At 40.8% G+C, this 23,474-nt stretch overlaps 1 protein-coding gene across 4 annotated transcripts; it reads left to right on the top strand.

The window, feature by feature from the left end:
* The first annotated feature begins 3,084 nt into the window (after positions 1-3,084).
* Positions 3,085-22,443, top strand: LOC139911238 (methylated-DNA--protein-cysteine methyltransferase). 4 transcript variants are annotated; one of them, XM_078288854.1, is made up of 5 exons: positions 3,085-3,127; positions 5,292-5,440; positions 14,254-14,414; positions 18,861-19,000; positions 21,893-22,443. In XM_078288854.1, exons 1-5 carry the CDS (start codon positions 3,116-3,118, stop codon positions 22,019-22,021), a joined length of 591 nt encoding a protein of 196 aa, XP_078144980.1. In that variant the 5' UTR covers positions 3,085-3,115; the 3' UTR covers positions 22,022-22,443. The 4 variants fall into 4 exon arrangements, with proteins under 4 accessions (XP_078144980.1, XP_078144981.1, XP_078144982.1 ...); XM_078288855.1 differs by having other exon boundaries at positions 3,093-3,127; positions 5,295-5,440; XM_078288856.1 differs by having other exon boundaries at positions 3,122-3,202.
* Positions 22,444-23,474: the final 1,031 nt, after the last annotated feature.

Below are 23,474 nucleotides of genomic sequence, written 5' to 3'. Positions count from 1 at the left end.
CAGCCAGTCATCCAGAGAGTCTCCCCCAGATGACGTGATGAATAGGGAACACCGATGGAATATGCATCAAAGTCGAGCTCATGATTTATGTAATAGCAGTCACTTGGACACTGATTAGCTGCTCTGTCAAGCGTGTAATACGAGAGGCACAACCCCTGGTTTATCAGTCATTTATCTGAAGTGCGTCCTGATATTATCACTGGATCCTAATGTCATCATTATGCCGCACAGCATGTGCGGGCCAGTGTGTCACGGCGCCGGCGACACTGCCTGTCAGGAGTTCAAGCCTCTTCATTTGCAAAGTGCTCAGACATTCATAGCACTATGTCAACAGTAAAATAGAGAAGCCACATCATATCAGAGATGGAGGGACAGAGGCACACAGGCACACTAAATAAGTGGGCACTAGAGGGTACAGAAAAATTTTGTCACGTCTTTGTGGTCGGGGCATTTCTTATATGATGATCAGGCTAATTCTGTTGAGAGGAGTGGAATAACAAAGTGTCAAAGCACAAAGAACAAAATAACAGGTCGCTTTCGTTTTTTTTTCAGGACTGCTTCATGGTTTGATTTAGGGGAACAGACATAACATCTACTGTACACCGGGTATACACAATGAGAACACCCAGACCTCCTCGATGTGCAATGTGAGGCCCGCAGAGCCATTTCTCCTGATTAAAATGCACACTCACACACACCACTGTGTGAGAGGATGGTGGTTGTTCAGTCTGTCAGGACTTTCCTGCTCTCCTAGAGAATATCTGATATCATAAATGACTTCTACTCCTCCCACGCCAACATGAGAGTGAGATTGCGAACACAGGAAGAGGGAGCGAGACAGACACAGACAGTATATGACTGAGCTATGACAATCATACATTAGCGGATGGGCAAAATTGCTCATAAACAATTTCTGTCATTATGAAAAAAGTTAGGGTTGTTATTCTCACAAACATCTGGTGCTATACACTAAAAGGAAGCTGTGCACTGTATAAGTCTATCAACACCTCACACAAACAAAAATAGTGAGGGAAACTGAACAGGAAAAGGAGCTCTTTGAGTCTCAAACAAAAGATATCAGCCTTGCTGCCAACACAGACAGGGCACCACACCTTGGCAATGATGCCGCTCACAATCAAAGGAACAGTCGTCATCAGTGGAACTGTGTTTTTAAAGGATATCTTAAAAAGATTGAAAATATGTGTCATTATGGAAAACAATTGAGTCTGGAGCCTTTGGTATACCAGCTAGGCATATCATTCACACGCACTTCAGGCTGCGTATTTCACCCCACCACGGCCAAAGTATTTCCTGTTTTTATCAAATATTTGCTCTTGTCTGAATAAATATATATCGCTGTGTATTGAAAACATAAAATGTGTGAGATTTGAAAAACAGCTTTAAAGTGACAGTAGTGTCAGAGATTAATACAAAATAAAAATGACATTAAAAAAAAAAAAACTCAAAAGCTGTCTTTGAATATGTTTGATACTGCACATTTGAGCCACTTTTTCTTTGCTAAATGCAATAAAGTAAACAGCAGAAATATCCACTATTACTACCAGAGCTTAACATATGATAATTGTATGGCCACTGAAAATGCAGTATTAAAATGATTTCAAACAGTATGGCCCAGAAGATCCAGCAGAGGGGGCTGCTTACTGCAATCATATGCTGATTAATTGAGCTTGATTCTCCCCATGCTGTGAACATAAGTTGTCCCACACTGTAGGCTACATGTTGGTATGTGGGTAAAGGTTACAAGGCTTTACCTAAGTCACCTTTTACCACAGGTAGCCCTTCACATCATTTTTGATGAACATTAAGAAAACAGTGATTTTCTTATTATCCCTCATCAAGCCTAAATCAAACTAGGTTATGTTCATTTTTATTAATTGTGCATGTTCCTCTCTAATTAGCTAATGAGAGACAAAAAGCAGGTTTAGAGCAGCAAAATGCAAATGACTCTTAGAAAATAGCACAAAAAAGTAAATGGCAAGGCTGAGAATCATCCTTCATTGAAATGTCAGAGATAAATGGCTCAAATGTCACATCAATTAAAACGGGGGACAGTTAGTAGTTCATTAAAGAGAGAGCCATATTGCACCGTCGGGTACCGTTGCCAACCCTTACTATCTGGGGCAGACTGGCAGCGGGTCCAGATGGCACGGAAATCCTCACAGATTTCAAAATGGTCTCTGCAGGGGTGGCGTTTTCTCCCCCGCTCCCACCCTCACCACTGAGATGGGGTGTGGGCCACAGGCCCATGCCGGCCTACACATTCCAAACAGAGGCATGCAAAGAACTGAAGGCACCATGCAAGTAAAAATAAAGCTACAGGACAAAACAAACTTCTAAAATAATAGATTACTGATGCCACGTATTTGGTCAATGTGACTGTGAAGTATAATGTTTCAAGTAAACCTATGACTACACCAGGCAACATATGCCAACTTTCTCTCCTTTTAAGCTACATGGACTGATAAAACTCCAATAAAGTAATTTGTACAGCATTAATACAGATTTCTGTGTAGTTCATAATAATATACTGACTTTATCGATTGTTGGCACATAAGATCTTATTGGTTGTTAGCCAATAAAATACTTTCTTCTGCAAAGGTTTGCAAACCTTTTCCTGCTTGGGACCCCTAAACAGCTGAAGAGCTCATTTGAGAAGCTGTCACTGGAGAGAGCTGTCTGTGATTTAATACAGAAATGGTAACTGTCTTTTCTATAGGTGGAAAGATAACAGTGGATGGGTTGAAATTAATGATCAATAATTATATCCATTATCATACTTTTTTCATACTGTAAAAACTCCAAGCAAATCAAATATCTAAATCACCACTATTACTATTCTTCAGTTTACTGGGGACCCCCTGAAGGACCCCAAATCCCAACTTGAGACCTAAAGGCATTAGACAAACCTCCTCTCTGTCTCTGCCAGGGGAGGAGCGAAGACTTCTTTTCTGACCAATTACAGAGCGAGAGCGGACTTTTGCCTCTTGTGATTGGCTGCCTCAACCACGTTGTCGGGAGAAACAGGAAAAGATTTCCCTTCACATTGTTTTGCAAAAGGAAGAGAAGGCGACGGCAACTCACAGATACCGTGCGGATGCCATACACTGTAAGCTGTAGGCTTCATAAACGGTGTGACGTGTCTTAAAAATAGCGGACATAATCTGCAGTTAAGGAAATACAGGTAGCCTATATTTTTTAAAAGGGAAAATTACCAACACGCTAATAGTGCTAACGTTACTAATTGTTTGTTTTTAACCAAATCTTTTTGATGTTGTGAATTTAGGCCAGAGGTTGTACAGATGTTAAACCTGACGCCTTCTTAGATGTTAATGTACAAACTGTACGTCAGCCATACCTCATCATGTGGGCCTTTTCGCATAACGTGAGGAGTTGTTCAGGAGAGTTTTTTTTAACTACTAAACACACTCAACACGCACAGCAGCGGCGACCTTCGTACCCGTTTCACTCTGCATGTTCTTCATTCAAAATTCAGTTGAACAAAATTCCCGACCACGGGAGCACAAATTGTCTCGTTGAAGACGACACGTGTTGCATTTTCACACTTGCGCAGTGAGCTTTTCACTCAATCAGTCACGCGCGGGCTTGACCGATAACCAGTCAGGTGATAGACGGGGACGCGGATGCTGCCACACTGACGTCGCACAAGACGAGTTGGGAATGTCGGTGTAATGAATAAAAAGTGGGGATATTTGCTCTTCTCCACCGTGGGAACATTCAAGGGGCCGGTGGTCATCAGGAGAAGTCACTTAGACCAGTCGGGGAAACGTCTACTCCACAGAAAACAACAGAAAAAGATGGTAGCATTATTTTTAATCAGCGTAGACTATTAGCCGAGGCCATTATTGCCAAAGTCCATTATTCTATCTAGGTCTATTACCACCTTGCTAAATGGTAGGCGCTGTGTTCAGCGCTTATCCAAAGTGCACTGTACCATTGTTTGGCTCACAAACTCTCGCCTTCATTGTAAATTCAGGCAAACCCCCCACTGAATACAGTGGGAGCTGCAGGAGTAGAAACTAGAAGTTGAACCAGACGCATTTGTGATTGCACACCATATAGGCTTACAGTGGGCAGATGTGGTGTAGGCTATGTGTGTGTGTTTGTCTCCGAGTGCGCGCGTGTGTGTGTGGGGTGGGAGGTGCAAATTAAAGTCCAAATGAAATACTGTAAATGCATTACTACTTTATAGCACATTATCTTTGTTTGTCTTTATAAAATATGTGATCAGCACCGCCTTCATCCCACTACTGGCTTTGCTTTATTTTTTGGGGTTTTCTTGCACTTTCAAATTGACTGATTAACTGGTACAAAAGGATTATGTGTATAATAACTTTAAGTTTTAAGTGCATTTTGAAACTTAACATTTTTGGTATGTTTCTTTTGCTAATAAACATTGGAGCTAAAGGGACCTTTTTAGAATTTGAATATTGCAGAGGTTATTTTCCTCCAGAAAGTGCTAAACACCAACGACTCTGTTTAAATACACTCACAAATAATATATGCAAAAAAATGCTTGTTTAAATTTTGGTGGATTAAGAGGTCTAATAAAATCCAAAAATAGGGCTATTGTATTGGTAGCCTATAGCCAGTTTTCAGGTCAGAGTTCCAGAAAGGAATGATTCCTTGGTAGAAACCCTTACAATCAATGTGACCTTTATTTATTATAACCCCCATCTCTCAAAAACTCACATATAACATAGTCAATCATCTCTCCTTCCCTCAAAGTAAAAATAAAAAAGAAACTGCTGTCTGGTTATTGCCAGTATCCATCTCAGTCGTCAGAAAAGCTGCACGTTTTTGCTGTTGTTAAGGGCTGGAAACCAGAATCCCATCGGAGTTGCACCCTAAGGAACAAATTTAATGCTAGAAAAACATCCCGGCCATCAACCAAAAATGACGGATTGAAAATAATGTCGAGCTATCTTGGGAATCCCCCACCAGACAAGGGAACAGACTGCATTGTTTTTCTCATTTATGTGATATATAGAACAGAAAGGGGGAAAAAATGGGCGATTTATTGGTTAGATAGGCGTATTCTTTTCCATGCACAAAAGAAATATTGGATAGTAATGTAGGGATCAAGTCAAATCATGACATTGTTTGGAGGCTAGGTGTTCAAATATGTAACTCATCATCTGGCGGTGGCCCGCTAGGTTTTCAATAGATCATTCAATGCAAATAGTGTGGGAAATTCTGAAAGTTACCACATGAATATGTCAATGAACGCAGTGTAATTTGTGCTCCCTTAGCAGGGCAGTGAGATGAAGAAGCCGAGGGAGAGCCAGTGCACTCAGAAGACCATCTCATTGCTGAGCCCCCTGGGGAAGATCCAAGTCAGTGGATGTGAGAATGGTGTGCACACCATCCAGATCCTAATGGATGTCGCACCTGCTGAAAGGTACTGTACAACAGCCGGGCTGGTGACGTGATAAACAAAGGTGTGAAATTTACAGGCAGACAGAATCCACTCCCGTGATGGAGTGCCACCATTCCTCATCGGAAGCAGGGCATTTTTGTAGATCCCACAAGAAATATCCTGGAGAAAGTTGGGCAAATATGAGCAGGCACTAGAAATATGAGGGGCACTAGAATACAGTTGGGCTTGAAATTAGATTTCTGATGGCATGTGGTTGTGATTCTTCCTGCAGTATATTTGAAATTTCAGAAAAATAACTTGTTTATTATCCACAAGGGAGTTGATTAGAGCTCAAGTCTGTAGGGTCAGCAAAGGCCATGGGGAGCATGGTCTGTACTTTCCCGTTTATTTATGTTTCTCCAAAGTTGTACACAGTAGTTTTGAGTGTCAACCAACACTCAGAAATCTAATATGCGATTGCATTTCATGCCCTCCCTATCCCTCAAAATTGTGAGAATGTTGACAGTTTTACTGAAGCGATTGGAACTGATTAAAATCAGCATTAATAAGTACTTATTCCTTATTTTTACAGGTCCACATCCTACATCTCAGATTAGTTTTGATTAGATTGAAATTAAATATCCATGTATCTCAGATTCGCATTTGATAAACTTGAATGGTTTGGGAAATTAAACCATTTTCAAATGCACCCGGATAGGAAGTTATCCTTTTGAAAATGTATGGCAAATTCTAATTTATGGAAACCCATTAATGACCTTGTATATTATACCTCAACATGTGTTTCCTTCTTGACTGTCTGCTATTTCCTAAAATTCATCAAGCAGTAAAAACATTCCACTTGTTGTTAATGAGTTGAAGTGAGAAAATTAATAATATGGAATTTTGATTATGGAAGATGTCCTGTAACCATGCGCAAGCACCTTTCTCCGTCTCCTTCTGAACAGGGTTTAATTTGTGTGTTCAGGTTCAGTAGGAATATGCAAATGAATTTAATGATTCGCATCAGTAGATCATTTCTCAGTTTAATATCATTTGCTATGTCGGTCATAAGTGTAGTTTCGATTACATTGCTCTCTGTATGTTCTCAAAGGTGTGAGCTAGAAATCATTAAACAAAATGTTTAGATTTTATCATGACCAGTTGAATGTAATGTTATTGTCACAGGACAGGAAAACTATAGCCGGCTCAGATATATGGAGTAACGCAATGTAAACAGGCATTAAGGGAGGCGAGATAAAGTGACAAAATATAGGCTTATCTTTGCAACCGGCTTTACATGTAGATCTCACAAAAGCCTGCCTGTAGCAGTAATAGTTCAGATCAGCCATTTCCATTGATTTATTTATGACATACTAAACAAGGCTCTTTCCAGCTTTGGATGTGGTGTGATATAGGCTTAGGAAGTCAGTGTGATAAATGATCTCTGAGAGCATATTTTGGGTAAAGGCAACAGATAATGTCTATGCATAACATACAGGCAGACCTAGATATCTAGAAGTGAGTCAAAGCTTTGAAAGCTTAGATGACTGTGTTTGCTTTCTGTGTTTTCAAAATTCACTCTTGGTTGGTGCCGAACAGCAGGAGCAGCAACAAAAGCATTCATGGCATTGATAGATAGTTATTGATAAATGCCATTATAGCTACATAAACGCCCTTGAAGCATTGCTTACACACCATGACCGTCAGCTCTTTCTAATAGAAACGTCTCAAGCCCCTTTTGCTTCCTAACTGATCTTAGGAACATTTCCTGAAATCAACCTCCTCTGCCAGTCTAACGACAGCCCTGAAGGCACCATCAGATGAACAAATTCATTACATCTCAACAACCCCTGTTGGGGCCCTACGCACCAGCCTCCCTGTTAACCAGCTTCCCCCCTTAGTTTAGCATGGCCACAGCGTTCACAGAAAAATGATACGCATTTTGTTTACAGGAGATTACTATTATCTGAAATATGATGCTTCTTGCCTCTTTCACACAGAGCACAGACACATAATACAGAGGAAATCATAGAGCACTTTTTTATTAGGGTGAAAAATGAAAAAAGGGCTGGACTCCTGCCCCGAGACATTTTGTGAGCATATTATTTTACAATGCTTTGATCAATTTGTCTGTCAAGCTAGCTGAGATGTGGGGGAGCTGGAAAAAAGCAATTTAGCTTGTGAGGTCCTCAATAGAAATGTACTACAGGAGCCTGTGTATGACATGTTGCATTAGAACCTGAGTAGCCTTTATTGCCTGATAATGTCGCAAGGCAATGCTGATATCAATCACTCTTTAACAGCCAGTATGATGTGTTTTTATGAAAAAAAATAATGCATGAAGCATTTTTCAGAAAATAATTGATTTAATTCAGAGGTATGGGATTTCTGTTTTTAACAACATAAAAATATTGTAGTGGAAAAAACAGGCGCAAAATGTGTTAGAAGCTAAAAATGGTTAAGAATAAGCTCTTTGCATATGCTCCTATAGAAAATTGTAATTAATATTACACGGATAAACAATAAACATTCTGTCTCATTTGCATATAGATATAAACAATGTATTTGTGCATCTGAATTCCCAGCACACATGGGTCATGTGATCTGCCTAAAATCCTAAGTGGCTAAAACCGAAAATTATCATTATATTTCCCAGGCCATAAATCCGCCTTTTTTCTCTGACACAAAGCCTTATAAATCTGTGTCTGATTTTTCACATTGCACATTGTTTTTAGTTAATGATTTTCATCTGTTTGTTGTTCCTGTGATAGCGGGGAAATGTACCATATGCTCCGGCAAAAGACAAATGATTAGCAAATGAAATTCTGGACAGCTGTCTGACTGAAAGCGTTTGGTTGATAGCATTCTGCTACCATAATTAGCTTAAGCTTTGGGTTAATTAACTTTCTACCTGGATATGCATAATAATAGCATTCTGCAGAAAGCCAAGGAGCTTCCAGTATATCAGCAGCAAAGGCTGGCTTTTTATTTTGTATTTCGGCAGCATATTTCAATTTCAAGAGGCGATTTAGCTCGGGAGCATCGTCAAATATTGTAGATTTTACTCCCCAAGCCAGATAATTCTGAAACAATAGGGGTGTATTATGTGGCAGAAATGCCATTTCTGAATGTAATTAAAGCGGATGAAAGCAATCACCGATTTTTAAACGCTTTTGTCTAGCATGAGGCCTACTTGTAAAAAAATACCCATCAAGAGGAGAAAAGAGGCAGGAGAACCCCCAAGTCCTTATATAAGAGGCCTTTGAGACTGAAGTGAAGTACAACAGTAATTAGTCTTTTGTATGAATTTGCTGGCCATGGTCATGATTAGTTAAGCATATGAGAGGACTGCAGGACTGCATTGCTCTTAAGAAGGAGGGTGTTAAAGTCTATTTATCACCAGTTATCCTCACAGCTTTCCATTATCACTGACAACACTGGATGGGGCCTGAGAACAGCCTAATTGTTCTGAGGTGGAGTGTTTTTGTGTCGAACCCGTCACCCCAGTCACATTGGCATTCATAAGCAGCCAGCCATTTTCCATCTATCTAGCCCTAATACCCAAGCTGTCACAACAGCTTTTACACACTACCAACACTAGTGTGAAATATCTGAGGTGATGCATTTATCGTTTTCTCACACTCACGTAGCGTTGTGAATCAATGTCCTGGTTCACACTGAATTGCAGTATGGTAAATGTGTTTCCTGTTCAGGGGCCTGTTTACGTGATGTGCTCACACACCGGGAACCACATCAACAACTTATTTCCCTCTTTTTTTTTTTCCCATTTCTCTCTCTCTCTCTCTCTCTCTCTCTCTGTCTCTCACTCTCTTGTATTCAGTTGAAGGCATAATTTTAATTAATTTAGATGTGCTTTATTTTGATATTGTTTTGATATATATATATATGGACACAGTTATGCCCTAAATAAACTGCTTCCGATTGTAACTAAACTGTAGCAGTTGTAACTAAAGTGCTATGTCATACAAATGCCGAGACATTGAATGCAATCATCAATAAAGTAGGGGGAGAGTTTTTGACATAGTCCCTTTAGAAATGATATGAATTATTCATTGTGCAATGATATTCAGATGATTTTTGTGCTATTTTTTACTGCGGCCTTAGGATTGTGTTTTGCATGTTGTGAAGTGTAGTACTCAGCTGCGTATTCATTAAGGTGCTGCTCCCACTGGCCCTTGGACCCATCTGTGCTCTATGTTTATGCCTCCGTCTCCCGGGACCGTCCCAATCAGGCTGCATGTGCCATTTCCTGTGTAAACCAACACCTGTGTAACACACTACCTGTAAACCGCCCCACGCAGACGAGACACTGACATTCACTCATTCCTCAGATGAAAATTTGCAAATGTTGTGATTTCTGAAACGGAACCTCCAGGGTGATGATGAGCGTCGAGCGGGCGATGCCTCTCGGAGTAGAGAGGCAGCTAAAAGCAGCTACTGCATTTTTTCCGCCGTCTGCCGAGAAGTTTACAGCGTGAGGGGTTGTGCTAGTTTGTTTCAGAACTTGATTGGATTCTATATCTGCAACATGCAGAAGTGTACAGTGTGTTACATACTAAGGCAATATGCAGAGAGATGATTCCGCTCTGACATCTTGGAGAGGAGTACGAGTCAATTATGCCCAAGTGTTGTTCTTGCTTATCTTCCTGCGGCACCAAACAAGGATTTAGTCAAGGATTTAGGGGTGAGGGGGCGGTGGTGGGGATCATGGTAAGCGGTTCACAACAAAACACTCAAAACTCTTGGGAGCGGGCACTGATTTAAAAATAAATTACAGAAGACGAAGCGCTAACACTCAAGGGCCCTCAGCAGTGCTGGCGTACACAGGTGAAGATTAGCCTCCTCGCTAATCAGAGGAACAAGGCAGTAATTTGCTCTGAACACAGACAGTAATTAGGACTTGGTGACACTGGATTCCCATAATGCCTTTGTGCTTGACGTGGTCAAATTTTGACAGAGGCTATCCATGCAGGGTCACTGTCCCCCCAGTCTCTCGGCCCTCTTCAGTCGAGGCTCTAAAAGGTCCCTGCAGTTACAGGGGATCCCTAATGTACTTTATGCCTCCCTCACTGGCTCCTTACCATTCGAGTAATTGGAATCTCTTACTGTGGCACTTGAGAATAGAGGCTAAAAACGCTATTTGAAACTGCTCAGTAGTCTGTTGTAGATAAACATTGCTGCGTCGGGGTGTGGATACACTACATAATGGAGTAAGAGTTAAGGCTCTCGTAATACATGCCTTCACTGACTCCTGTGGCTAGCCAGTTGGGAGAAGACCTAATTGTTGTGTGCTTTGTTGCCTACTCTGCAGTATTTTACCACCACCTTTATGTATTGGATTGAGTGTTGTGGCCTCTTTGGTGGACATTCGCTAATAAGAGTTGTTGGATGTCTAGAGAGCAGTTAATCTGGCCCCTGTTGTTTTTATTCTGAAATACGGGAACACAGAACGGGGCGCTGCAGAACGGAATAGGAAGCATTCCTTACAGCTTACCACTCCAAAAGCTCTCGACTTTAGTGCTGCAGTAGCTAGATAGGCATCTGAATGATCTTCAAATGGTTGAACGAGCTGCATTGAGCAAGTGGCTTACAATTGTATCACAGCCTTTGGCTCAGAGACCATCAGGATCTTGACATTCATAGAGACATGCTGTATTTTTTTCCCTTTTTAGACAGTCATTTTAGGCTTTTTTCATGCTCTCTTGAGTCTTTGACGTCTCTGAGTTAAGTATCTGTGGCTATAAGGCTGAGGAAAATATTGGACTGGTCTTGGCCTTTTCTATTTCATCCTCTGACCCGCCATGTTACCCATGATCGGTGAAGGAGAACTCTGGCAGGCAGTGTCAAAAGTGACAGCCGATCGAGTCAGGATGAGCGCCATCACGCTTCACAGGATGGAGGCATGAGTTCTGAGTTTTTCCCCTTTTTGTGCACCATACCATTACACCCTTCGCCAGATTGCTATGATTCCTTTCAATTAGATCTTGTGGTTAACCTGTTTCATTCTTATGTCTGAAGTTGATAGAAAAAGTCTTACTGAAGAATTGTGCAACTAGAGACACGGAATATGCCAAAAGAAATTGACAAAATGAATGTCAGCTTTTTTTTTTCTTTTTCTTTTTTTTTCATATACAGCATTGCTCATCTCCATTTCCTTTTGTCTCTTTTGATTGTTTCTTCCAGGATGAATGAAATAACCCCCGAACAGTTATAGAAATGCTCAATTCATTCTTTATATTAGAGTTAGAAAATAGGTACAACTCCAAATGACTCCCACTTTACACAGCAATGATTTATGGTAATTGGAAATTGATTGTGACAGGAGCACAATATTAGAAATTTTCTCAAATCACAATCTTCTATCAAGGGAAATATTCTTTTTACTGCAGCAAATGCTACCTAGTTTAGAATTAGTTTCTTATTTCCTTACCTGTGATAAAATACTGAATGCCTACAGGATAATGAAAATAGTATTATTCTAACCAGTCAGAAGATAGGTTAGTAAAAAAACATATTTTTCTTTATCATTTAGTGAAACACAATTATTCAACACATTTAAAAAAAATACTGTTTATGATTGATATTGTTTATAATTGCTGTTTTTCACACACAGGGAAAAATCACATAGCATTGCAATCATCTCAAGACAATATGAAGATTGCCTCTCCTTTGAGAGTTTTATTGTAATTGGACTGACATTTATTAGACATCTCTAATCTCTCACTTCAAGGGCACAATTTCTAATCTGCCAATTTGGTTTCTATAAAGATCATATGATGCAGGTTGATTTGTGCTTCATTGCAGCAACACTGGAAACATTGCCAATGCAGGAGCTAAACCTCCGCTGCCCAACTGCTCTTTAAAAACAATCCCCCCGTTGCAGCCAGTGGTGACAGACTTCAGCGAAACTGATGTTGTTCCATTTTTTTTGCGTTGTTTACTGGCCATAACATGTACTGCATTGCATTAACTTTTACTACTGTCAATGTTGTATCACTCAAACACCTTTAAAGTGGGAGCATCCATAACGGAGGACTGAGGGGAGGAAAATTAGCCACAGTGACAAGTCTGAAGTGTGAGTTGGAGGTCAAAGGTGCCAAGCCTTAAGCAAAGGTGCTCTACCCTTTGTCCGGTAGATTGTAAGGGCCTGCGGGTCCAACAGGAACATTTCCACACACAATATCCCCGAGCTGTCAGTGTGCAGCGGCTGGAACATCCTCTCAGAGAGAAAGAGGGGGTGTGGAGGGGTAGAGGTGGTGGTGGAGGGGGGTGGTGGGAGGGGGGGGTGTAGAGAGGGAACAGTGGCCTGAAGATCCTTGCTGAGAGAAAGAGAGGTGGGGGGATGGTGGGTGAGGGTGTGAGGGGGGGGGGGGGGGGGGGGGGTAGGTGGTGGGGAGCCAAAAGAGCTGGAGTGGGAGGATAGAGAAATAGAGAGGGGGAAATGAGGAGGGAGAGCTGGGGGAGGAGAGAGGGAGGGGGGGATAGAAAGGAGAGACAATGACAAGTAGGGGCTGGCTGGGCACTCACCCATGCCGACAGAGATTGCCATGAGCCATGGCCATTGTTTGAGCGGGTCTCAGCACAGGACCGCTGGTGGGTTTCCGAGTTTTCACCACTCAACTATAAACTGCTGTGTGGTTTATTTAGAAATGAGAGTATTTACACCTTTTACTGTATTTACACCCACTGTTAAACGGCACCCAGGAGATTTCCATCACACAGCCACAAACTAGCGGGCGGAGTGGTTCCCTGAAAAACTGACCTGCTCAGTCATAACACTCCAGTAAACCTCAGCTTCACATGTCCAATATAAAATGTTGCTCAAACTGTGACCTGCAGAAGTGTAAAAACACTTAGGGCCATGTTGACTGAATGTATTAAGGCAAGGAGGAGAGAGACGGTCTGTGTGTTTAACAAAGTAAATGTCTATTATTAATACCATACAGGATAAGCCAATTTTGAAAAAAGGGCACTTAAATGGTGATATTATTTATTTATAAGTCCTGTACACCAGTTAATGGAATTGGCGGCCTGCTTTAGATCCACAACACAGCTTGAGGTCCACTTTACAGTAATGCACATGCTAAGAGAGGACCTTCCCAGTAGGGTCTTTAAGTGTCAAATATGGGTCAGTCTGCTTGCATTGACCTGGGGGGTGGTCAGCAGCGGAGAGAAATTCAGCTGTTAAGTGATGCCAACTCAACCATCGGCAAATTCCTCCAAGCATCTACTCATGCTAAGATGCACGTCCAAGTGCAGTTCTTTGCTGGCTGGCACCACTCTGGCCAAAAAAAATCCATTTATTCTCGTCATGAACTATAAACTAGACCCAAGCAGAGTTGAAACTGTTGTTACGCTTTGCTTTTAACTTTTCTGTAACAGCTGCAAGACTTTTGAAAACAGTTTTTCAAAAACTGGTTCTGGTTCCTCAAAGTTGTTTGAAGTAATATGTTAACACCATTTCTGATGACCTGACAATGTTTTCTTTCATACTTTATCACACCATACTTCATATAAATAGATCTACTGTAACAAATGTCAGGATTACTGTTGTTATATTTTCTTGAACTTCTTTCTATCTTTCACAGCTCTGAAACTTGTCACAGCGCCGTGACATGAGCCATGCCTAAATGTATAACTTCTGATTTTAAACACGTCTTGATTAACACCTCTTGTTTCACTCAGCAAATTATGTCATCTTGCATCTGTGTCACTCATGGCATGTTATTACACTCTTGTGACATATTTTAGCACTGTTCAACCAAGAATTCTTTATTATGATTACTTCTCTGATCCCCACCCCACCTCCCCAACCCGCGTTATATCCCTCGCAGGAGTGACGAGGCCCCCTTGAGCTGTGTGGTCAACGATAGCCCGGCAGAAATGAGCCCTGAGTTGCAGCGCTGCGTTGAATGGCTCCAGGCGTACTTCAGTGAGCCGCGGACCATTGGGAGTCTCCCGCTCCCTGCCTTTCACCACCCCGCCCTGCAAGGAGGTCTGTCATGGATAAATATTTGCAGAGCCATGACTGGGATCAGGCTTTCACTCTTAATTGTCAGTTACATCACTTACACTCACTGGCTCACTGTGTTATAATGAAGTATTTTATGGCTGAGGGAGAGAGCGCGCGAGAGGGGAAGGAGAGGCTGGGCGAGCGAGAGCGGGGAAAAGCGAGCGAGTGGGTGAGCGAGCGAGCGAAAGAGAGAGAACAGAACACAGAGCTGTAACTTGGTTCAGTAATCTGTGGCAGCTCTTACCACGCGTGTTAGTCTTGGCAAGCTTTTCCATGATTCTTGGCACATTCTTTGAAACTGATCGAATTCCACTCTTGACATTTTCAGACAGGAAGCTTTTTTTTTAATGAGAACATGTGAATGGTAGTAAAGTTTGAATGAGCTTATTGTTGGCTTGACCAGTCACCTACGGCAAGTAAAATGAAAGAACCCCAAAAACGGACAATTAGTGTCCTTTCAACTGGTACTTGTGACACTAGAGTGTATAATTGAGGGCATTGAGGGAAATTTGAGGAATTAATTATTAGCTACCCTTGCATTTTTTGGGTCAAGGAAACAAGCAGTAACGCAGGCCTACAACTCATTTTCAAAATCATAAACTTCCAGAGTTCACACCGTTTTCAAAACAATTACAGGCTATTTCTTCATTACACCGAAACGCTTATTGCATTTTAACTTTAAATTTTTCAGAACTCATTTAGAGGGGAAAGCACACCTACACTGAAAAATAACTCTAATATATGCATTTAACAATTGTGCTTCTCTTCCCCTGCAATCAGGTCTTAGTTGCTCTCTAATTTCATGCAGATCTGCAGTGCTTGAGTGATGGCATTTTCAATGAGCAGGTACTCCATTGAGACCCTGTATACAGCTATGAGTCCCACGCTCCCGCAAAGGCAATGCAGAAATACATCAGGACCAATTACGATATCAACTTTCAGTGTGATTCCCTTCGCCACCAAGTGCTTGTGTACCAGCCCCAGGCTCTTTCAAATCGCATCTCATCTGAAGTCTTTGGGGTTTTAATTAAATTTCAGGATAGATGGAATTCTTCATTAGTACCTGATCTGAATAGGTGATTGTGCTGCGTTCCACCCCTCTCCCTCGCCTGTTGTTTTGGGGCTCAGTAAATACAGGGTTTAGGGTTGGATTGCTCTCAGTAGTCAGAACCATAGGCCATGCCAGTATAAAAATGTTAAATGTGAGCATCAAGAGTATTCGTCTTTTGAGGGAAGAAAATAGAGATTTTTTTTTTTTGTTGTTGATTCACAAATATTAAGGATTAGGTTTTCCCTCACTGCTGCACAAATTCCTAGTCAGTCTATTCATGCAGCCGGTGCCTGCATGGGAAAAAAATACAAGTTTAATCAGGTCATTACAATCTATGACAACCAACTTTTGTTTGCTCAGTTATCTTGTGGGAGAACCTGAATGCGACAGCGCTCTCACAGCACTTGTCATGTAATATTGAGTTGTGACCTTCACTTGAAGTGTTGCCATGTTTATTTACACGTTTCTGACAAAACAAGCCACTTTTCATATTAGCTGTCACGATATAGCCGAGCAACAGAGGTGACATGAAAGGAGATGTGAGGCGCACTTTTCTATACCCGGACTGTCATGCGCAACAACATCACATGCAAGTTTGGTCGTCAGAGGTAGAGGAACGGTGAGTGTGTGTGTGTGCGTGTGCTGTGCTCCTGTGTGTGTGTGTGCGTGTGCGTGCGCTCACATTCGCCTCCTCAGAAAAACACAGACACCATCGTGGGTTCTTAAAACGATGCATATTCTTATCTCATTAATTATACATCCATATGTAACAGACGAGAGGATCTTAGTCTCGGTAAGCGGCACAGGGAATGTGTGGGGAGGGGGCCAGGCAAAGGGGGGGAAGGGCGCTCTTCAAAGCCCAAATGACTGTGTTCCTGCAGGAGCCTGAACCTCCCTCTGTGCACAGCGCAGGGTGAGATGAGACACTCACCAGGACTCGCCCCTGTGATGTGGAGAGGAATTAGGGAAATGAACGTTTTCAGAATATCGAATAATCAGAGAATCATCAGCACCCCGTCAGCCTTCAAAAGTATGGATCCCTCAAGACTCAAGAGACACTTTGACTGGGAGTCAAAGTCTTCCCTCCCATTAGACACAAAGGATAATGAGGTAGCTGCATTTCCACTATTGTCTTTTTATTCTCACAACCATGTATGAGGTGACTGTCAGCTGGAAGTCATCTCTCCAAATCATACTATATCATTAGCGAGGCCAGCGGAATTCAATTTATTTTTTTTATCTTTTTATTATTTTTTTTTTTATTTCCAAATTGGTCTTCTATACAAAATTATGAGCAAATCAATCATATATGTCAATATCTTCGTAATCATAAGATCCATTCGATTTTAGTTTGGGTCAATCCGGCCTCGGCAGTGGCCCCCATCACCTGGCCTCATGGCAGGTAATGACCTGTGACATAATTATGGGATGTCTGTAAACATGTAAGTGGTTCCTCTCAACTTTTATTTAAACAATTGACACCGCTGCACCCCTATCTAAAGAGGGTCCTGACCCCAGACACACCATATTAGGCTCTTTATGAAGTATGGGGCTAGGGGACTGCTCTCCAAATCATTGCTGGTCACCTCAAGTGACCCGCATGGAATCCCTGTCACTAACGCTGATGAGGGCAAAGTTCTTTAACCTCTGTACTCCTGGATAAAACCGCAGACACTTGTTTTTGTCCAGAACCGCTGGAGATCCGAAGACTTGTAAGAGAAAAAACTGCTCAGGATTTGTATAAGATATATACAGTATTGTAGCTTGTTGCTCGGCCTGCTTGTAGGTAAAAATTCAGTGTCTGCCGGTGTGACATTGACTTTTGCTGTTTGTCAATAATGTTTGCATCAACAGGGATTTGTCATACCCATAGTCTGGGCATGTTGTCATTTACCCACCAGCGACACAGCGACATCAATATGTACCACACACATCATGTGGCCAAATCCATGCTTTATGAGGGAGAATAATGCATAAAAGAAATTTCAGGGGTGTATCTTATCTCCTCATAACATTAAGTCTGTCTGCGTAAGAACCCGTCATCTCGTTGACAGCGTGATTATTACCTGAAAAATTATTAAACAGTACCTACGGGCCTTGTTCAAGACAAAGAACTCACATGGGTGCGCATCAATCAAATCTATCCCCTTTAGGTTTTACACTTATTCCCCCCAGTTTAGGCAAATTGCCTTGTTCGCGTGGCTTTGTGTAGCGGAGAGTGACTATAAGGTAGCGAGGGAGCCTGGGGAGCAAAGGATGTTCACTCTGTAGAAGAGAGACAGGGGTGTGACATGTTTTCACACAATGCCAATTTAGAGGGATTTCACATAGATCACTTGTCATGTGCTCTCTTAGACCATATAAATGAGAGAGAATGGGAGATCACTAATTGAATTTTCATGACTGAGTACATGTATATACTAGAAGAATTTCACCCCCTCTTGATAACGAGACTATTGTTCCCCATCTTGTTCACTGTGCAAAAGTGTTGTTCGCTTGCTACACAAGTGCAGTGCATTGGGTGTCTAAGGTTTAGAGACGTTCGCTTCAAATACGTTTCCTTTTCTTAGCAATCAGAGCTGTACAAACATGCCTCTCAGTCACTGCCTGGTAATCCAGAAAAAGATAATGCTACTGCTAAAGTGCTAATGAAATCAAAGCCGTTAATGTGGTCGGTTAAGCTGCGGATGATTTGAAGAATTCCACCATTTAAGTGAAGATGATATAATGAATCTACTCTGAATAGAAAGCAATTAAAAGGACAAATTGGTCTGATTAACCTCAAAGTCATCCCACTGCCACAAATGGTGTGCAACATTCAAATTATTATTATTAAAAATCTGGAGCAGATTTGCAGTCGTTTTGGCCTCTCTTAATCCTTTTAAATGAAGGAGCGAACTTTTTTAATTTTAGCTGTGACCTTTCAAAGCATAACCTAGATTTTTCTGCTATAGAAATAATATTCTCACTTCAGCTACTGTACCATGTTAATGCCATTTCTAAGGTCAAATTGAGGAATTTTATTATGTATTTAGTCGTTTAATGAGTGCTGTGAGGAAAAAGAGGGAGTCGGACAGCCTTGTGTTCAAGTCATTCTGATAAGGAACTGGATCTCAGAAACATCATTATAAAAAAAAATCAAAACTATTGTATATATATTCATTTGTTGATGTCTCAAACTTGATTTTAATTCAAAACACTGTAGTTTATTTCAAGGGAGTATGTCCATGTTGTGCTTCACAGTTTGCCTTGTTGTCATCAGCCACTCAATCAGTTGTCTGCGTATGATTGATTAAATGAGGGACTGCTTTCTCTTCCTCTGTTCTCTCCTTCCCCCTCTCTCTCTCTCTCTCTCTGTCCTCTGCTTTCTGGCATAGATGCGTTCACCAGCCGCGTGTTGCAGATACTTCTGAGGGATGTGAAGTTTGGAGAAACGGTCTCGTACAAACGTCTCGCTGAGATGGCGGGAAACCCCAGGGCGGTACGAGCAGTGGGAGGGGCCATGAGGAGGAACCCGGTGAGTTCAGCTGACATTGATTGACAGGCTTCTCGCTTACTTACTTTATTTTCTCAGATAGGGAAGGTAATAGTTTTTGTTTTGTTACTTGATTTTGATGGCTGTTGCATCTGACCTTACGTTTTGTGTGTGGACATAATGGTTTATATTAAGTTAATTGGTAAGTTAATAGGGGAAATCAAAAAGCAATTAAAAAAGTAGTCCGACAGGAGAAAACATGGCATCAGACATTAACATTTTTCAATCTTGTATAGATTAAGTGAACTCTTCACATAAGTATTTAATATCTAAACATGAGTTGATTTTCAAGTTTTACGTTTGCATTGTTTATAAACATTGGATTAATCAAGATCTGTATTTTATGTTAGATGTTGGATATGAAAGTTTGGTATAAACCTTTATACCTATAAAATACCTATACCTATAAAACCCAGTAATTAAGTACTCAAATATTTCAGATTTGGATATCTGAGTTTTCGTCTGCAATAACTAAATAAGAGCCCTCAAGGATGTGATATCTAATCTATACTGTCGGTGCAGTTAAACATATGTGATAGTGAAATAAACACTTCACATTGAAAATATGCGAGCAGTGAAAATATACAGTATGATTTTCAGCCCAGTTAATACCTATAAAACTCAGTAATGATGTACTCAAAAATTTCAGATTTGGACATTGGAGTTTTCCTCTGCAGTAACTAAATATATGAAAATATTTGAGAAGGGAAAATATACTAAACAATTTTGAGCCCATCCCTTTTGTTCTGAGTCTTACTGTAGATGTTAGCTCCAAATCTCTGGTTCTTGTAGGAAACCTGGCCTGCATCATTTTGCCCATGATTCCACTGTGTACAAAATGGAGGGCTAGAGGGCAAGCGGTGTGTCTTCTTTTGATCAAACCCTTTGATCAAAGCCCGTTTAGCTCTGCCCATGTAGTGCTGTGGGCACCACCGGTGTGCTGTGTGAGGCAAAGCACAGCACTTCTACAGGAATGGAACCAGTGAGATGTTAGTACCGTTTTTTTCCTCTGACAGTATTTTTGTGATTTAAATAAACATATATACACCCCATTGGAAGGAAGGAATTTATAATAGAGTATATACAGGAGATAAACCGTAATACAGCAATTTATAGGTGACTGTATTTTAATGATAAACTTTACACTGTACTTTATAGATTACATTAGCCAATGGCATCGCTTCTGGATGGATGTATAATATTTCTCAGGCTCATGTTTTACAGACATTTCTTTCCATTCGTCAGGGAGGCTGGGAGCCTGAGCCCTCAGCTCCTGATACAGATCCAGAGTCAGATTGTCAGTGTCAATTACTTGTCAGTAGCGCTGCTACACTTGGGCTTCAGCTGTGAAAAGCTCAGTGTGCTCAATCGATCCTCGCCTCTCTGTGGCACTTCTTCTTCACCAGGATTTGAGTATTGATAAGCCTAGTGTAGTGCTCTTTTCCCCCCAAGTGAAGAGGCAGATCCGAAGGCCTTGAGGGTACCCTGCTCTCCCTCCAAACCCGGGGAACAGTATTGATCCGAATACTCGAGCAGTATTTCTCTGTCTGCAAGGTTAATCTGGGGCTCGGAAAGTTTTATTGCTGTTGATATGGGAGTGGGTTTAATGATGGATTTGAACTGAAACACACTGGATGTCCAACTTTTATAAAAGGCTAGAGGTGCAGCCATCAACAGTCAATTCTGGACTCGCTCGGTTAAATTGGAACCGTGTAGTTACAATACAATACAGTGATAGTTGTGATGTTTTGCACTGTAACAAGCACAAGCACAGCAATTGTACAATGATGAGGGCAACATTTAGAATATTTTGAAAGAAATAATTGCTGTAATGCACTCAAACCGTTGCCACTATTCTTGTTCTGTATTCACAATGATCGAAGTGTTTTAGGCTTGCTTGTTTAATCTTTCTCCAGCCATTTAGTTTACAAAGAACTCGGGACCCCCCTGGCAGTCGTCTGCAACAAGAGTAAACGCTCCACCGACTTCCTCTTTTTAATGATCACAGGGTTATCAGATCTTAATGTTGACACCCTCTCGATTGAATATTCATCCTGCTGGTGTTTTTGCCCATTAATTTTTGATTGCTTCTTTGCTTTACACTATTAAAGAGTAAAAAACATTTATACCCAAAGACTGAGCTATCACCCTGAATGTGGATTTGTGCAGGATCAAACCAGACACTTCTGGCATGGCATTTTTTTTTCAAGTAGTGTATGAACATAAAAAGCAAAAAAAAAAATGTGCAGATTCACATTTTCATACACGTTGGTTGCTTTTATGTCATAACATTTATGTGGTAAATCTGGGATTCTTCCATACATAATACATTTCTAGTATCAAGGCCTCAAACAGATCGTTGCTCTGACAATGAACGTCAACCTGAGAATATCAACATGTAAAACAGTTGATTTTTAAAGCCCCAATCTGCATTGTTTTTTTATTCACTTATCATTAATCTACTAAGACATCATAGTTAGGTGGTATCAGTATGCATTGATTCGTTTTGAAATTATTCTTGAATTTTAGGACTTGTAGACTGCAAATAAACTTTTTGCAACCTGCTTATTCAATTGCAAATCAGAATGCTATTTTATGTATTTTATGTCTATTTTATGTAAATCTTTACAAATATTGCAAAAGCCATATGGGTTCAGTCACAAACTGCCAGTCATAGAGCTCCAATCTCATTTTTGGGGGATTTTCTACGCTGTGATGTAAATTAATAATTGTTCCTTTAAGAAGAAACAGAGATAGATAAGCATTTCACAAGTGGTCCTGTATGTATCTGGACCCGTGTTTGTGTAATATTTGCAATACCGGCACATTTTTTCTTTTTGCCTTTACAATTGAATTACTTTCTCTCTTTGCCAGGTTCCTCTGCTCATCCCCTGCCACCGAGTCATTTCTAGCAGTGGACAGAGTGGGCCGTACATGGGCGGCAAGGGCGACCATCTCAAACAATGGCTGCTCACCCATGAGAGGCAGAGAGGGGAAGGCTAAAGCATGACAGAGCCCAACTGTCCTTCATTCAGTACACACACACACACACATACACACACACATACACACACACACACAAGGCCAGTTTTTTTATTGCACAAAACAGGGCCATAAAGTTTAGCGTGCTTGGCACACACTGTGGAACAACTGGAGCTACTTGTAAATATTCAGTTTATACTCCTTTTTTTTAAATCTAAGAATAGAGATGCTGCATAGTTAATGTGATACAGAGTTGTTGCAGAATTAGAATGTACAAAAATAACTTAAACAGAGAACAGTAGGAATTACAAACATATGCTCCCGTGGGTCTCAGTTCCGTTTGCCAGATATTGCTGGAATGGTTTTTCTAAAGAATTATTATTCCCTTAAAAATATGTCTCTTGCACTGTTGTTGTTTTTTTTTTTTTTTTTTTTTTTTTTTTCCTAAGCAGAATTAGTCTTTGTACCTCTCGCTGGTTATTTAATTTCCTGCCAAGTGAATGCTTTGTTCAACATCCAGTGATAAAGGCTCTGAATTTTACTGCTACAAAGCTTTGTTGTGAGGCATTTGTTTTGTCTTCATTTAGATCTCATTGTTTGCTCTTGCCTTATAATTCACCTAGAGTGTGACGCTGTGTGCATTATATACTGTGTTTTTGTTATACTGTAATTATTGAAATAAATACATCTCATTATGTCAAATCTTACCTGGTCAGCATTTTAATTATATCTAATTTTAAAATTGGTTTCATGGATAGTTTTCTTTCTGTTCAGCTCCAATCTCCAAATTAATTATGCTGTATGTCTTCTCTCTTCACTCCAATACAGTATGTCAGAGCTCCTTCCTTTATTTCTGAGTAGTGTTTTCCATTAGAGGGCAGTACAGAACGGGAAACAGAAATCAACATTTCAACCTTGAATTCTTCCTGCACATTTAATCTATAACTTAAATGTTTATATATTATTTCATTTTCATCGTAACCCCGCTTGATCCCTTTGACATGAATTATTCTTTCTCAGAGAGACCATACGAAGAGGGCAGCCATGGTGCTGCGTGTTCCAAAAAAAAATCAGTTGTTGGAATTTAATGTGTCCTGCAATACTTTCTCTCTCATTCCTTCACACTGACCTATTGTAACACTGGCAGTTCGCTCATTTTTGGTTTCTTTACTAAATCCGTGATTCTCCTCACTTTCTAGCGCAGTTCCAGAGTGACCCTCACTTGCCCACAGTTATTCCTCTTCTGCACAGCCCAGGTAGCCTAATAATCCACCCTCCAAAAATAACCTCGACTCTAACCTTTACAGAACCAATTCAATTGGCCTACTCGCTGAATACATTTGAACTGTGCTGCATTTTTGAATTTCTTATCCTATCAGCTCGGTGCGGATGTCTGCCGTGCTGCTGGACTCACTTACTCTGCCATAGGAGCACCATTCCAGCATAGATGTTGAGGCAGCAGACAGGCAGATGA

The sequence above is a fragment of the Centroberyx gerrardi genome, chromosome 15 (genome assembly GCF_048128805.1).
Source record: "Centroberyx gerrardi isolate f3 chromosome 15, fCenGer3.hap1.cur.20231027, whole genome shotgun sequence".
In the NCBI taxonomy this organism is placed as follows: domain Eukaryota; kingdom Metazoa; phylum Chordata; class Actinopteri; order Beryciformes; family Berycidae; genus Centroberyx; species Centroberyx gerrardi.
Note: the sequence above shows the minus strand (reverse complement) of the source record. Positions and strands in the feature narration are given on the sequence as shown.